Consider the following 16150-nt stretch of genomic DNA (forward strand, 5'->3'; position numbering starts at 1 on the left):
TACTACGATTACTACGGCCGCTTTCCTGCAGCTCGCGTTGGCTGGTGAATTGCAACCGCGTGTTACGTGACGAGGTTGGCTGACACCTTTCCCACCCCTTCATTTCCTTTCCTGGGGGTGGGTGGGTGGGGGTGTACTTCAGTATCAATTAATGCTGAAACCAGAAAGTAAATCAATAAAACGGGAGGGGGAAAGAATATCTTATTTTTAATAACATGTCTTTTTTCAACCTTGACAAATTGGGGGAGCGCGAAGCCCTACGTACTTATGCTTTGCATTGAAGGCTTTCTCTAGTTTCCTTATATTAAGCTACATGGAACTCGGGGCCCCTTACTTTTAAATAGACCCACGTAGGATTATGCTTTGTGATATCAGCACCGAATAAAGAACGGATGTTCACATCTGAATCGGCAGCGGATACTTTTGAGCCGATTAAATGTATCCATGACCTGCTATGGGAAGTTATAGTTATGTTAAATTCAGGCTGGAGGCGGAGAGGAAAATAAAGAAGGGGAGGGAAAGCAAAGCTGACCAATGACATTTTTTCCAACACTTGGAGAGTTCTGCTTTAGGGTAATTCCCCCCACCCCACCCCCAACCCTGTAATTTCGGGAATCCATTTTCTCCTGTTTTCCTTGCTTATCTGAAATGTGGGGCTTTTTAAATTCTATCTTCGCACCAACAGTTACCTATAAATAGCTTTACCGGACTCCTAGAAGTGGCACGAATGATAGCTATATTAATATATTCATCCAAGGAGCTTAATTCTGTAAAAATAGATCTCCATTATAAATCTCAGTTCTTCAAATAGAGATTTACCTTTTCCAATTGCAACAACAGTCACAGTACTTTGTGTGCCTATACCTAACAGTAAATCTTAGTATAACTCAAATTTTCAGAATATTTTTAAAAATTCTACCTCAGCTTTACCATTATTCTTTCAGAACTCAGATCCTTAAGAGAATTAAAATCTTAAAACTGTTAATTTAAAATGTAAAAGAATTGTATCAGTTTTAACATTAAACTTCATTAATTTAAAGTATAAACACATATATAAATATAAAAACTTGTAATTAGATTCTTAAAAAGTCAGAATGGAAAATTCTGGTATTGTTTTAAAGTAGTCATTCCATTGTAATTTCAGTGACCATGTATTTTTCTCAACAGTGAACCTTTTAAAAGCAACTAAACACCGTTTTGAAATGTTAATCTATAAACTAGCATTTTAATTACAAATTGTTATCAAATATTTGAGATGTACCTTGTAATTTGTCATTTGAATGAGCTAACAGAACAATACATTTCTTAGAAATTGGATCTTTCATCATAAAATATTTGTACTCTTACCATTTAATATGTAAAATCAATATTTCATATTTAAAAATACTTATTGTCAATGAAAATTTAAGGTACTTATTTGATAGAAAGTAATTCATGTCTTACCGTGTTTGTTCATCAATTCAAAATTCACTCAAATATTTTATACAGTAGCTGATTTCATACATGTCTGATTAAACCTGAAATAAGTCCTAAGTTTAGTTTGTTTTCAGTTAAGAAAATATTAAGTAATATTAACATTAAACACCTGAAACTATGTTAATTTTTGTGTCATGTTGATAGAAACATAATTACATATGTATTTTATAAATTGTTACTAAAATTACACTTTGGAAATACGACAGAGTAAGCTATTTGAATTTGTTTTAAAATTCTTTTATTTAGAATATTAATTATAGAAAAACTAACATTCAAGAAGACACATGTTCACCTAATTATTTTATTGGAAGTTGATCTGACCTAGCAATTTATCTGTTAAAATACTTTTTCATACCTAAAAAATTGTTAAAACAGAAAAATACATTTAATATCTTAAAACTGTTTATTAACTGAGAGCATCTGCACCAAGACAAATTCCTTGTGTGTCCAATCACACTTGGCCAATAAAAAATTCTATTCTATTCTAATGACAGTGCTAAAATATAGCAATTTATGCATACCCATTTGCTTCTTAAATATGTTTTTGATACAAGTGTTATCAAACTATGACATACCAATTTTCTTTCAGTATTCTATATTTGATTATTTTGATAAAAGCATATAGTAAAAGTGTTAACTAAAAAGTAGAATATTTCTGCAGACTAAAAGTAAATTTGTTTACCTGCAAACATGACAATATGTATTACTATTTTCAGCATGTTTTCACAAAAAATTAGTGCAAGGATTGTCATTGTAAACTAAATCAAATGCTGAATCGTTGTAATCTACCCATTATAACTACTTCCTCTAGCTATGCAGAATAAATGAACCCTTTTAACTTAAGGGAATTCTTAAAACCTACTGGATTCCTAGCTATGAAATACAGTGCTGGCTTTCATTTCCATACTCTGTCTTCATCTTTGGGCTTCATTTTGTTTGCCCTGGAACCAGGCTCCACACATTCTACTCCCCCCCACCACAAACCCACCATTGTACACTTACAAATGTTGAAAATTATGAATGGTTCCTTGAACCAAAGAGGGGAGGAGAATGGGGGTAGATGGATTCTTCTGTTCTATGGTAATTGCAGGGCTATGTGGTCCAATCACTCCCATTTTCTGAGCCAGAAATCACCATTACTAAATTTGAAATACTGGAGGAAGGAAACAGCTTGGGAAGGGGGAGACATCCAGAGTAGCACATTGTCCTCTCCCCCTGCGCACTCCCACTTTTTAATCACCCTCCAACTGGCCTCCACCCCTTTGTCCTCCGATTCATAATGTTGAGCTCTAGAATCGATGCAACGAACGCTCATCAAACTGCCAGAAACATCATTATGCAGGAAGGAAAGGGGTGGGTGTGAGCTGTTTCAAGGAGACGGTCGTTCCTCCTCCTCCCGCCCTCTATGAGACCCCTTGGTCTTTCTCTGGCGTGTAGCCAATTGCGAACAAGGCACTAGACAGAGCCACCAAACGCGAAATCCCGGGTAAAAGTGGTGGTAGCGCATCGTCCATGAATTTGTGTGGAAGACCAGCTCTTGACACCAGTGTTTTGCGCTCGTTATCCCACAGAGGTTCCTTAGGAGCTTTAATAATTCACTCAGCAGGCCCAAGCACACTTTGGGGAACCCCAGCGATTGCGGGGAAGGCGAATAGGTGGCCTTTGTGTCACATTTGGCCGCCTCCTTCCTGCTCTTCTGCCTTTTCCCTAGATTAAAGGTAGGGAGGAATTTCTCCTCTCCTGACCCTTTGTAGTTATACAGTTGTCCCGATCCAGGCGAGGGAGCTTCTGAGCCTCTAAAGGCAGAGAAACTTGGCATACAGGAGATAGTTCGTATACACAGCAACTAAATCCGAAGGAGAAAGTAGAAAACAGGGGAAAGAGCACGCGGTCAGGAGTCCTAGCTGATCAAATCTCGCTCTTTAAAAAAAAATTGCTCTGAACGGCCAAAGCTAGCTCGCTTTCTACTCCTTTGTGACTCCCTGATCTTAAATCTGCTGTTATCTAATTGAGGCGTTCGTATTCCTCACGTGAGAAGTTGATTGGTAGTATGAACACGTGGCTCATTCAAAAAGCCGGACTATTCAAGTGATTTTTTGTTTCCCCTCCTCCCCCCTCCTCTCTCTTTCTCTCTTTTTGGAAGAGGCGGTGCCTGCGCTCTCGTATTGTAACATTTTCATACTCCGCCTGCTGCTTGCAAGGGGGCTTGGGGGGTAAGACAAAAAAGTAGTTTCCCCCCCTCCTTTCTCCTCCCTTTCCCTTTTTTTAAACCGCCATCGCTGTTCCGAACGCATCGTGATTTCTTCGGGTAGCGCATTGAACGTTCAGTATTTGTCACAGGCTTTTTTTTTTTAATTCTAAAACGGGAGGGAGGGGTGGGTGGGAGACGGACGGATACAAGCTGTAGTTATAAGTCTTCTTTCTTTCTCTCTCTCTCTCTCTCTCTCTTTTTTTTTTGCACCCGCCCTCTTATTTTGATTCCAAGAATCATTTGAGGGGGTGTGTTTTTTTGTTGTTGCTTCAAGTCAGCCTTTGCATGTTTTCTTTAATTGTCGTTAAGCAAAGGTCTATTTTTCACTAAGAAGATGAACAAGCTGTACATCGGGAACCTGGGCGAAAACGTGTGCCCTATGGACCTGGAAAGTATCTTTAAAGAGTCCAAGATTCCTTTCACCGGTCAGTTTCTTGTGAAGACGGGATATGCTTTTGTGGACTGCCCCGACGAGAATTGGGCTATGAAGGCCATCGAGGCACTTTCAGGTGGGTGAAGTCCCCTCAGCCATCCCAGTCTTAGCTTCCTACTACCCGTAAGCTCAATTCAGGGCGCCAGCCGCTGCCTTCCTCTGCTCCAATAACCCCTCGGTAAGAATTCTCTCTGCCCCACCCCTCTGCGTATTGCCCTCGTCATTTTGATTTAAAATTCCTACTCCCGGATTATAATCCCTCGATTCGGTCCGAAGGCTCTTCCTGACGGGTTTATTTCGGTGCGGGGGTCGGGTATATTAGGCTGCACTTATTCTGAAGGACTCCAGCCGCGCTGTTCGGGGCCCCGAGAGAGCACTGCTTAGATTCGCTCGAGGAGGTTGCTGCGCCTTCCTTGCAGCCCTCGGGCACTCTTGTCAGGTAACGCTGGAATGGCTGGGGTTCAAGTCGTTTCTTTCGAGGGGGAAAAAAAGCATTGTGAATAGAAATTACAAGACCGCTGGGCTCGGAGAATTTGCTGTGCGTTCTCTGTCTCTCTCCCCCCCCCCCCTAAAAATAGCATTTCAAACGTGTTCGAGAAAACGGCGTGTTGGAGAGGGAGAGAAGACGCGCTAAACGTCGCCCACAGTAGTAGTAGAAAAGGGAGGCGCGCGCGCAGAAACGCACAAGCCAGGGCCCAACTAGCAGCCGCCTATTTCGTGGCGCAGGGACTCCCTCTCGGTCTAAACGCTCGCACACGGAATACCGCGGCAGAGATGTAAGTTTCCAGTTGTCTTTGGGGCAGGTGGAAATGGAAACACGATCCTTTCCATGGAGGCAACGTGCAGCGCCTTAGGCTTTGCTGGAAGCGCAAAGCGCGCGCGCCCGGAGATTCTCGCTGGCTTTTCTAAATTACGCTCCCCTCCCTCCCATATTTATTTCGAATTTGTGAGGGAAGAGTTGCCGAGTGTGGGGCTGTTGATTCCTTCTCACATTAAAAGCCAAACTTTGGCTGTTTAAAACAAGAACAACAAAGGGCTGCTGCTACTCCTGGGCGGCCTGCCTCTTTCGGGAGAGAGGTCGAGGCCTGAAAGCCCAAGTCGCCGATGCTTCTGGGTGTCATTTCGGTTTTTCTTTGGCTCTCAGGCAATCAGTGAGCATCTCGACCTCTCAGTTTCTACATCCTGTTTTTGTGTGAAAGACGACTTGGCGGGCTGAGCGGGGGAGGCTGGTTAAACTGAATGATTTCATTTCAGTCCTGTTTTCGGTCTCCTCCACCTCTGAGCTGGGGGGAGGGGGGGAACCTTGTCTCAGCCGGTGACTGTGGGAGTAGGCATATGAAAGAAGACATGAGAGGGTGTATTTCCAGGAAAAAACGCGTGGGGAGCGCGCTCATTTTTCACTGAAACCAGCAGTTCCTGTTTCCTCGTGACAAGTTATTAGAGGCCTGTTCTTTTAGTCCAGGGAGACATACATATGTATATGTCTTTGTGCAGTTAATGTTTCCACATATTTTGGAAAGCATAGGTTAAATAATAAGCATCCACATTAAATTTGGAAAGTCTCTTAATACTAGTTTGAGCATTTATCTTGGAAATTGGCCTAAAGTTACCTTTGTGACTTTTCCACCATCCTACAACATTTTAAAAACACATAAATAAGTTGTATTTGTGGTGTTCTGCATCATTACATATTCAGTTCAGGAGGGCATTGGAAGATCTGAAGGAGTGGGAGAGCACGTAATTCATTCTATAATGAGTTGTGTTACTGTTTGCAGGTAAAGTGGAGCTGCATGGTAAACTCCTAGAAGTTGAACATTCAGTTCCCAAAAGACAAAGGTATTTAATTACATACGCATAATAGTTTAATGTCTAAATTGAAAAGTTCATTATTTACAAGAGATTGAGAAAGTAATCTGAAATTAGTAATTATATTTAAGGGATAGCTGTCAAGAGTGTTGTGGTTGTAGAGAAATTTGTTACAATTTATAATAAAGTTTAAATATTAAAATATTTTGTAATGCAATTAATTTAAAAGAAATAATTTAACATTAAGAATTAGCATGTTGAAATTTAAAAAGATAAGTGAGGTCTGACATCTTTCCAAGTTGGTGGTCTGAAATTGGAGAGAATACTGTTATTTTGTAAAAGGGCCACCATGTTGAAGATGAAGTATTTTCTCATCAGAACATATTCTTATATCGTAGACAGCAGTTAAATTTTTTATGGCAATAAATGCTTATTTATTGCCATAAAAAGGCTTATAATTAGCCTTTTCTGAACTTGGTGAAGGGAGTAGTTAGCAGTACACTTTTTATAGAGCTGATACACTTGAATCTATCTGTTAGGGCCAGGGACAAGTACATCCATTTGCAGTTCCTGAATGATCAGGGTTATAAAGTATTCCCAGTTTTTAAAAACACAAATTTAGCATGTTTGTTGTTATTAGGATTCGAAACCTAGTTATGAATATTAACCAAATGAAAACATTTTTTAAAAAAAATCTTTAAAAATATTTTAAAAGACCTTTAGAAAAAGTTTGAAACTTATAAATTAGATTATCTCATATTGAGAATTAAAATATATAAAAGTTATTTAAAGAATTTTAGTTGGAAATGTAAGGGTTAGGTAGTTGACAGAATACCAGTGTCATTTGCCATACCTGTTGTGTGTTAAATCTACTGGTATTTATTTTGTTTATGCTTACTGAATACTTCCACACTCATATTTCATTTGTAAACTCACTAGTGATACCCATTATGTAAAGGCTTATTTAAAAGTTCATTAAAAATTAAGAACTAGTTCCCAGGTATACACTATAGGTTTGAAAATATATACCATAAATACCTTTCTTAAGATGCACATTTCAAATTGGTATCATGCAGAATAGTACAATAGCTAATATTAACATTATCACACTTTATAAAATGAGAAACTATAATGAGTTTATAATATTTTTATTACTATCAAGCAATACCAAATGCTAAAATGTTGAAAATTTCTTTGATACATTTTCAGTTTTTCTTGTGTTATTACTTTGAATCTGAGTACGCAGAAAAGGTATACCAAGCATCTAGTTGAAAAATATCGCAAATACATTTATTTTATTGCAAATTCAACTGCTTTGCATGGGAGAGATTTTTGCTAAAATTATTTAAAATGCCATCAATGATTAACATACTTTTGAAAACATGATTTAAATGTTCAATACAGAATGCATATATAAAATATCTGATATGAAGACAGATAAAAAGAAATAGGCTATAGCTCTATGCATGTTTGGAAATAAAGTCTTGTTGAACCCAGGACGACTTCCCAATGAAATAATGTAAACAATTTACAACAATGTATTTGGTTGTAAATAATATTGTTTATTGTTACCATTTAAAAAGTGTACAGTCCTCTTTAAGTAAAAAACTAACGTTCTCTGAGATGAAATATTTTTCATTGTGAAATAGCTTTTCTTTTATAACTTCTTTTTTTAAAGTTCTTTGTATAAAGATCTGTCTAAATAATTGAATATCCTTAAGGTAAAATATATGTCTAATTGATATTTTAGAAATTTTAAGTTAATTTACTACTAAGATAGTAATAAAAATGTATTTTAAACTCTCCCCCTTTCTTTTTCCACTTCTGTTTTTTAGTAGAAAATGTATACAGTTGGTACCAATTGATCTGGGACTGATCTGATTGGTTAAATATTTCAGTTGGTCATTTGATAACTATATATATTAAGAAAAATAGAAACATACAAAAATTGTATTAAAACAAATATTTTTGGTGAAATAAAAATTCTGAACAATTTAGTGATATATCTATTTCCATATAATTATTCTCATTTATGTTCTAGGTATTTCTCTTTCACTTAGTTTTGTGAGACCAAAGGTATATTGTTAATCCATATGTTCGCATATTAATGGTTTCAGTATTGTTAGAAATATAAATTACATTTGTAGGGCCAGTTATTGCAAGAAATATATCTTTTTCTATGGAAAAAGAGATTCAAGAACTCATTGCATTCCAATATTTACAGAATTAACTTTTATAATTTCTATGAAAAGCAGTATAGAACTTTAGTGTTCTTGAATGCTCATTGAACTCCTCAGAAAGGCAAATGGTAAATTTTGTGGGGTGAGAGTAGGAGTGGTTGGCATATTCCAAATAGACTAAAAGAGGAAACAGAGGAGACTGTGAAGAACGAAGTATTTATAATATAGTTATATTAAGAAAGCGATTTCTGACTTACTAAGAAACCTCAAAGGAAAACAGGAATATAATATTTTGGTATTATACTTCATGAATAATAGAAAATACCTTACTATATTATGGAATTTCAAGTTTTTTTTTGTTTTGTTTACATTTATACCCCGCCCTTCTCCGAAGACTCAGGGCGGCTTACAATGTATAAGGCAATAGTCTCATTCTATTTGTATATTTTTTTACAAAGTCAACTTCAACTTACTTCAAGTTACTTCATTCAGCACTTGGAAATGACATTGTAACAGTGCTGCTATTTAGCCACATGTTTGAAAAGAATGTGGAGTATTCTTAGCTATGATTTTCACTTCCCACAAAAGGGAAAAACTATATAAAACAAGTTCATGCATGCATATTGGAAATCTTTGCATGTAAGCCTTTTAGATACTATTTAGTTTGCTTCAGCAGCTGTTACTTTGTTGGGTGATATACATACCAGGGACTGATTATTCAAATAACATTGGTATCTGGATAGTATAGCTTGAGAGTGGAACCTGATTCTTGTGGGCTAGGGCTATATTATATTGAGTCAGTCCTTGAGGAGTATAAATATTATTTAATCCTTGCAAATTTCACAGGTATGACATTTATCTCTAAAATTAGAATCTTCTTGAAAGTACTCTTATTTTGAGGGAGAGATACTAATCTACTTTACAGCATGTGTGTTTTGGGCGGCGGGGGGGAGTTTATGTGTGTTACTATCCTAACCATGTACCTTTAGTTTGTAACAGATGATTAAAAGTGAAACAAATATTCTCAGCAATTTTTTTGTCTCCGAGCTCATGTATAGATAGCAGTGCCTGGTGGCATATTATAAACTGTTCCTGCATATTAAAACAAACATTCAAACAATCTTCTAATTCTTATAGTTTAGGTACCAAGGTTAAGCCTTCCTTTTCTTTGTCTTAACATTTTATAAACTTCTCTCTGCCACCCAAATTCCCAATTTTGACTAGTGCTCCTAAAATGAGAAGCTTTATGATTTAGGAAGTTGGAAAAGGGAGATGGCTGAAGAGATCTGCTTGTTGACCTCTTAATTTACTTCTTTCTCATAGTAATTATGTCAAGTGTTTTATGGACCAAGAGCAGTTATGAGAAAAAAAATTATCTGCCTTCATCTGCCATTCCAAATTCTATAACATTTATATGACAGATATAAATTTGGTGGTAAAAAAACAAAGCAACTTTAGTACTTCTGTATTCAGATCAGATTTCTGCATAAAATGTGGTATGTTCTGGTTTACCGAATAATTAAACAATTTAAACTTATAATTAAAAAAGATGGGTGAGAAAAATAATGAAAATCTGATTGATATTTTAAAATGTTCTTAGGAAATCTGGTTCTATGAAAGGGATTAAATGTTTTGAGTAGTGTCCCCATATTGTTTTTCATATTAGCCTTTATGTTCTATAGTCCGTATCCAAATCATTGTATTAAAAAGTCTACAAAATATGTTTAAAGAAATAGCACAGCAACTGACTGTGGATAATCCCAATATTTTGTTGCTTCTGATTAGTACATGGAGGGAGATTGTCAGGGAATTCCAGGATGGATAACTGGACTGGAATTGGAAGAAGGTAACAGTAAATTACTTCGATAGCACAGCCAAGAAAACTGCCAAAATGCCAGTTACTAGTGTCAAGAGCATCTTTATCTTTTACTTTATAATATGCATAACTGAGTTTTATAAAATACAAACAATTGAAAATATCGGTGTCATGTTTTCATAGAAATACAGTAGAATAGCTTTTGACATTGATTATAAAATATGCAATATACTTGGAAAATTAATCAGTAGTATCTGTATATGCGGATGCAAAGTTTAAAGATTGGCTTGTAAGTATACTTAGAAGGAAAAGGAAGCTAACATTCATCCCATACTTCCTATAATGAAACAAAGACAAATATAGCTGAACTAGTTCTACCATTAGTACAGCCGCTGCTCTTTTGACCTCTAAATTAGTTATATCCTGTAAAACAGAATGATTTTCTATTTAAGGCAATTGTACCATACACTGTAAGCTTGCTGTTCTTACAGTAACAATTGTTTATCCTGTAGAATGCCATCCCTGAGCAATAAAAAACCATAATTGTACACAAAATTCCCTTAATTTTCTTATTCTAACATTTTGAAAAAAGTGAATCTAAAATAAAATCTGCTTTTAATGCAAGTATTCCTTCAAACAGGCTGTTTTTACTAATATGAAGTTTTTACTAACAGTTTTTAAATGTTAACTCAATTTTGTAAATTAATCTTAACTGGTTATAGTGCACTGCCCTCTTTAATACTAGTATATTACAGGGGTAATCCATGAGGAGGTGTTTCTAGTATACTGATTCTGCCTTGAACTGCCTTTGAACAGAAACGTGGAGAAAGAAATCGGTCAGGCTTTGGTTGTATGTGTGTCTTAACATTGTAAAAGGATTTTGTGGCAGTCCCTGGATGTGCATTTGTGTGTCTTCTAGTCTGAGGAAACAGACATAACAGTTCACATAATACTAAATTTCACTAGTGGGGTTAACTTAGCAGAATGGCCAGTTTTTAATTATCTATTAAAATATTTTTAAATATATTCAAACCAATTCATGTAACAATATTTAAAAACTCAGTGATGCAATACATTATCATGGGAATTGCCACAGAAAAATGACAATGTTGACAAAAATAGTAGCAAAACAGTTTTATTATTGATCACTAATCATTGGGGAAAAGATTTGGGGGCTAGTATAAGCCAACACAGTTCTGGGCTGCATAAACAGAGGGATAAAATCAAGATCACGTGAAGTGTTAGTGCCACTTTATAATGCCTTGGTAAGGCCACACTTGGAATATTGCATCCAGTTTGGTCACCACGATGTAAAAAAGATGTTGAGACTCTAGAAAGTGCAGAGAAGAGCAACGAAGATGATTAGAGGACTGGAGGCTAAAACATATGAAGAACGGTTGCAGGAACTGGGTATGTCTAGTTTAATAAAAAGAAGTACTAGGGGAGACATGATAGCTGTGTTCCAATATCTCAGGGGTTGCCACAAAGAAGAGGGAGTCGGGCTGTTCTCCAAAGCACCTGAGGGTAGAACAAGAAGCAATGGGTGGAAACTGATCAAAGAAAGAAGCAACTTAGAACTAAGGAGAAATTTCCTGACAGTTAGAACAATTAATAAGTGGAACGACTTGCCTGCAGAAGTTGTGAATGCTCCAACACTGGAAATTTTTAAGAAAATGTTGGATAACCATCTGACTGAGATGGTGTAGGGTTCCTGCCTAGGCAGGGGGTTGGACTAGAAGGCCTCCAAGGTCCCTTCCAACTCTGTTGTTATGTTATGTTATAATAGGATTGGTAAAATTATTGTTTCTTCTGTTGTGGCAATGATACTGCATACAAATAGTTTGAAATTGCTATTTTCAACTATGGACCGCTGATAAAATGTTGAAGAATATTATGAGGGAAAACCTAAAATAAGGCGGCCATTTTACCCACCTATTCTTCTCCATTGCCTAACTCCCATCAGCTGCTCATTTGCTTGGCAAAGAAATTGCCAAGCAAATTTCAAGTTATCAATATATATAATTCTCAGTTTAAAGACTTCATGTAAATGATGATCTGAATTATGATGGCATTCGAAAGGGTACTTCAAAATATAAAGCATTTCAGGCCATGGCAAAATGTTGTACCACTCCCATAGTCATGTGATTGCAGTCTGTGTGCTTTGCAATCTATTTTGCAATGATAACCAGTTATCAAGCACCTCGTTATCATGTGATACCCATTTGCAATCTTTCCTGCCAGCTTCCCCCAAAAATCAGATGGGAAGTTGACAGGGAAGGTTGCAAGCTGTGGTTGCCCTTTTAGAGGGCTGACTTACGTCTTAAGGCAGAGGGTGGAATGGGCATTAAATTTTCCAAGGGGTCGCATGAGAAGCTAGGGTACTGTGAACGGTTGAACCGATGTAATCTTAATTTGAAGTCGTCCACTGTCACTTCAGCTGCTCCAGGGCCAAGCACTGCACAGGTGCAGAAAAGCATTTTCCATGCCCTCTTGCTGCCGCCAGCCAATTAAAGGAGTGCACAGCAATTGCACATAGCTGGATTAGTTCAGCTTCTTCTCTTGTCTTCTGCAGCATGCTTATTTACATTTAATTTCTAATTTCCTATTTCCCTTATGTGAGCTGAACAGGGACAGCCAAAGGGCTGAATGTAGCCCGGGGTCATAAAATGCCCATGTCTGCCCTAGGGGCTAGCTGAAAATCCTGCCAAAAGAGCTGAACTCCTTTGGCAGGATACAGAAATGAAGCTCACATCCTATTTGAGCTTCATTCTTGCACATCACCAGAGGAGTTCCCATCTGTGTATAGAGGGAAGCTGAAGTTCTCTGGCAGGCAGCTCTTTCAGCAAGCCTCAAGAGATAAGAGAGAGATGAAATCTAAACTAACAATGGACAAGGCAGTAAGCTAAGTTCAGGGTGCCATAGGTGGGTGGGGAAAGTGTAGTACAGGTCACACCTGCCTGTCTCTTTGCTCAGGGGATGAAAATCCTGCTTGGATTTTGCCAAAGAGGCTTTTCAGCTCCTGCGTGGAAACTTTTAGAGGTATCCCCGTCCTAACTCCCAGTCACCCTGTTCTCCTTATTGGGATTCTGTTTGCTTAACAACTCATAAAATAGCTTAACTACTACAACCAGGAATGTTATGATTGTGATTGCTCTGCAAAGGAGCCACATGACTTTTCTCTTAACAGCTGCTTAGTTCAATGACTAAAATTCTGGTCCCAGTTATGGTCATAAATCAAGGACTCTATTAGGTTTTATATTAGATTGAAAAAAATCTAATGATAATCTATTTGTAAAACTGCTAAAACACTACATAGATGTGTCCCTGCATTTGCCAGGAGTCATGTCTGATTTAATAATGTATTTTTACTGTCTGTGAAACCATTCCTTCATTGAGTTGACAGAACACAAGAAACAGGTTGCCAATTTCAACAGTCTAAGCTCTGTGATTTCCTGCAAGTATATGGAGACGTTGATTTATTTGGCTTTGGATGAGACTGCTATCCCTTTTCTTACTTCTGCTTGATATCCTATATCATATTTAGAATAGCCCCCAATCCTTGAAATAGGATGTGATGGCCATACTTAAAATACAATTTACACTTCTGCTTTCCCATCCTAAAAGAATAAATGTAGAAATTTTAACAAACTGTTTCCTTTTAAAGAAATGCACATTGTTGAATCCTGACAATGAATGGAAGTGGAGAATGGCACCATCTTTCAGTTTCTTTTAGATTTAGATTTTTCCTTCTTGGTACAGGTTTTTCAGAAAGCAAAGAAGATATTTATTCAACAGGGACTTGAGTAGTTAATGGTCATTTTGATGGAGGAGTTCCTTGATTTTGATAGGAGTTGCATTTGAGTTTACTGAGGATATTTTAGCTATTAATGTTTCTACTTTTATATGTTTCTTTTGTTGTAAAATGGTGGGGGTCCCTCTGGATTTGTATAATTTTAATACAAAAATAAATAAAAGAAATTATGGAATGATAATTTAAACTCTTATTCAGGGATAGTAATAAATTAATGACAAACTGTCTCCATTATGAATTTTCTATGATAACTTGCCTAACAATCAGACTGGGTTGGATTGTTGTAGATCTGTTTTTCTCTCTTCTTGAGTTGTGTTTGCACAAGTAATTTATAATTTTCCACTAATACAGCGGTGTCAAACCCACGGCCCGTGGGCTGGATGTGTCACATGTTCGCCCCGCCCAGTTTAGCAAAGGGGAAAAAAGTTCTGATATGTATGTGACACAGTGAGTTTGACAGCCCTGAACTAGTAGATCTATACAATCTTTTATGTTTGAAAATCATGTTTGAATCAAGATTCAAAAATGAAACAACAGTTTTAATTGTAATCAGACTACTTAATGTATGTCATACTGTTCCAGAAAAACCAGCCCTAACTTTGTGATGCTTTAAACTCACTTTTATATCCAAGTTAGGTGAAAAAAAATTGCTTTACAGCTATTAACCTACAAGTTCCTATAAAATATAGATGTGGGCTTTGTCTTATGACTATTTGTTTAACACCATTCAAAGTTATGATGGTGCTGAAAAAAGTGACTTATGACCAGTCCTTGCACTTACGACCATTATAACATTCTCACGGTAACATGATTAAAATCTAAGCATTCGGCAGTAGACTTATATTTACTCTGGGTATGTAATCCCAATTTGTGACCTGCCTAGGGGCTTTCTGACAAGCAAAACCAATGGAGGAAGCTTGATTTGCTTAATGACTACATGAAACAATCATGGCAGAAAAAGTCATAAATTGGTCATAATTTACTTAACCACCACATCATTTAATGATGGAAATTCTGGTTGAACTGTGGTTGTAAATCAAGGATTACATGTATCATACCAATTATATCACCAGTTGACTCAATTGAGATAAATAGGATATAATGATATAAACAATATAATCAATTTTTATATGTTAACTCTTATGCAGATGCATGTCTTTTAACTGAAGTAAACAGTATTAAATATGCTCAATACAGGCTCTGGACTAGCTCATAGAATACAATACTTTTTATCAGTGATTCAACCTAAAGTCTATAAGCTCATAGTAGAATACAGGTAGTCCTTGAATTATAAATACCCATTCAGTGACTGAAGTTAAGAATGATGGGATGTACAATCCATGTCCAAAGTTACAATCATTGTTGTGCCATTTGCAGTCATACAACCAAAATTCTGCATTTAGAGGCCATTTGCAGAAACAACTGCTGAAGCACATAAACTTCTGCCACCTACCTATCCCCACCCTGTCTGTGCCCTTTTGATCCCCTTCCATCCTGGGCTGTGCCACCCAGCAGACATGGTGCTGTTTTCTTGTTCCTATTGCAAGGTGTGGATGGCCTGGTTGCTGGATCAGACTTGGGCTAGACTTCATGGGGGGAATGGGAGGGGAAGCCAAAAGTAGCCACTTTGCAAAGACTCCTGGGCACAGCAACAGTGAATTCCAGAATTGAATTCACTAAGGAATCTGGTCACATATTGTCTCACTTTATAACTGCACTTCTTAGTGACTGAAATCCCTGTCCCATGTGGTCATAAGGATTACTATATATAGCATTTGCTGCGTACTAGAAAAGGAGACTAAAGTGGACATACAAGAAATATTTCAGAATTAATATTTCTTTACATAGAACTGAACTATTTGTCCCAATAGAGTTTACTGTGAAACATTTTGGGTACCCATGTAAAATCTTACATTAACTTGAGGAACTAATTATATTCTGCTAATAAGAACTCTTAGTTTCATATGGGCATTTTTAATACGATGGAGCTTCTGCATTTGCAGTTAGGTGGAATATTTCTTCTTTGTCTTTAACACTGGTTTTCCTTTTTATTTATTTATTTATTATTTCAATTTCTATACCGCCCTTCTCCCAAAGGACTCAGGGTGGTTTACAGCCAACTAAGAACAACAAATACAAAAATTAAAAACAGATTAAAAAAAATAATTTAGATAGGCTGAAAATACTAAAAACTATTAAAATCCCCATTAAAACTATTAGGCCAGTCTTGCACGATGGAATAAAAGAGTTTTCAATTCACGCTGGAAGGCCCGGAGGTCAGGGAGTTGGCGTATCCCTGCGGGTAGCTCGTTCCAGAGGGCTGGAGCCCCCACAGAGAAGGCCCTCCCCATGGGGGTCGCCAGTCAACATTGTCTGG

General features: G+C 37.0%; 1 protein-coding gene across 9 annotated transcripts in view; it reads left to right on the forward strand.

Annotated features, from left to right (window-relative positions):
• The first annotated feature begins 3771 nt into the window (after window positions 1–3771).
• Window positions 3772–16150, forward strand: part of IGF2BP3 (insulin like growth factor 2 mRNA binding protein 3) — a 61520-nt gene continuing 49141 nt past the window's right edge. For 2 of the 9 annotated variants that reach the window (XR_009154801.1, XM_058179799.1), the window contains exons 1-2: window positions 3951–4236; window positions 5936–5996. Coding sequence is in view for 8 of the 9 variants with exons in the window: in XM_058179799.1 (XP_058035782.1) it covers window positions 4062–4236; window positions 5936–5996 (236 nt within the window). In the remaining variant the exon portion in view is untranslated. Of the gene's footprint in view, window positions 3785–3950; window positions 4237–5935; window positions 5997–16150 lie in introns of those variants that run through there. The other 7 variants (XM_058179797.1, XM_058179796.1, XM_058179793.1 and 4 more) reach the window with 6 other exon arrangements.

Source organism: Ahaetulla prasina, chromosome 4 (genome assembly GCF_028640845.1).
Source record: "Ahaetulla prasina isolate Xishuangbanna chromosome 4, ASM2864084v1, whole genome shotgun sequence".
NCBI classification, from domain to species: Eukaryota; Metazoa; Chordata; class Lepidosauria; order Squamata; family Colubridae; genus Ahaetulla; species Ahaetulla prasina.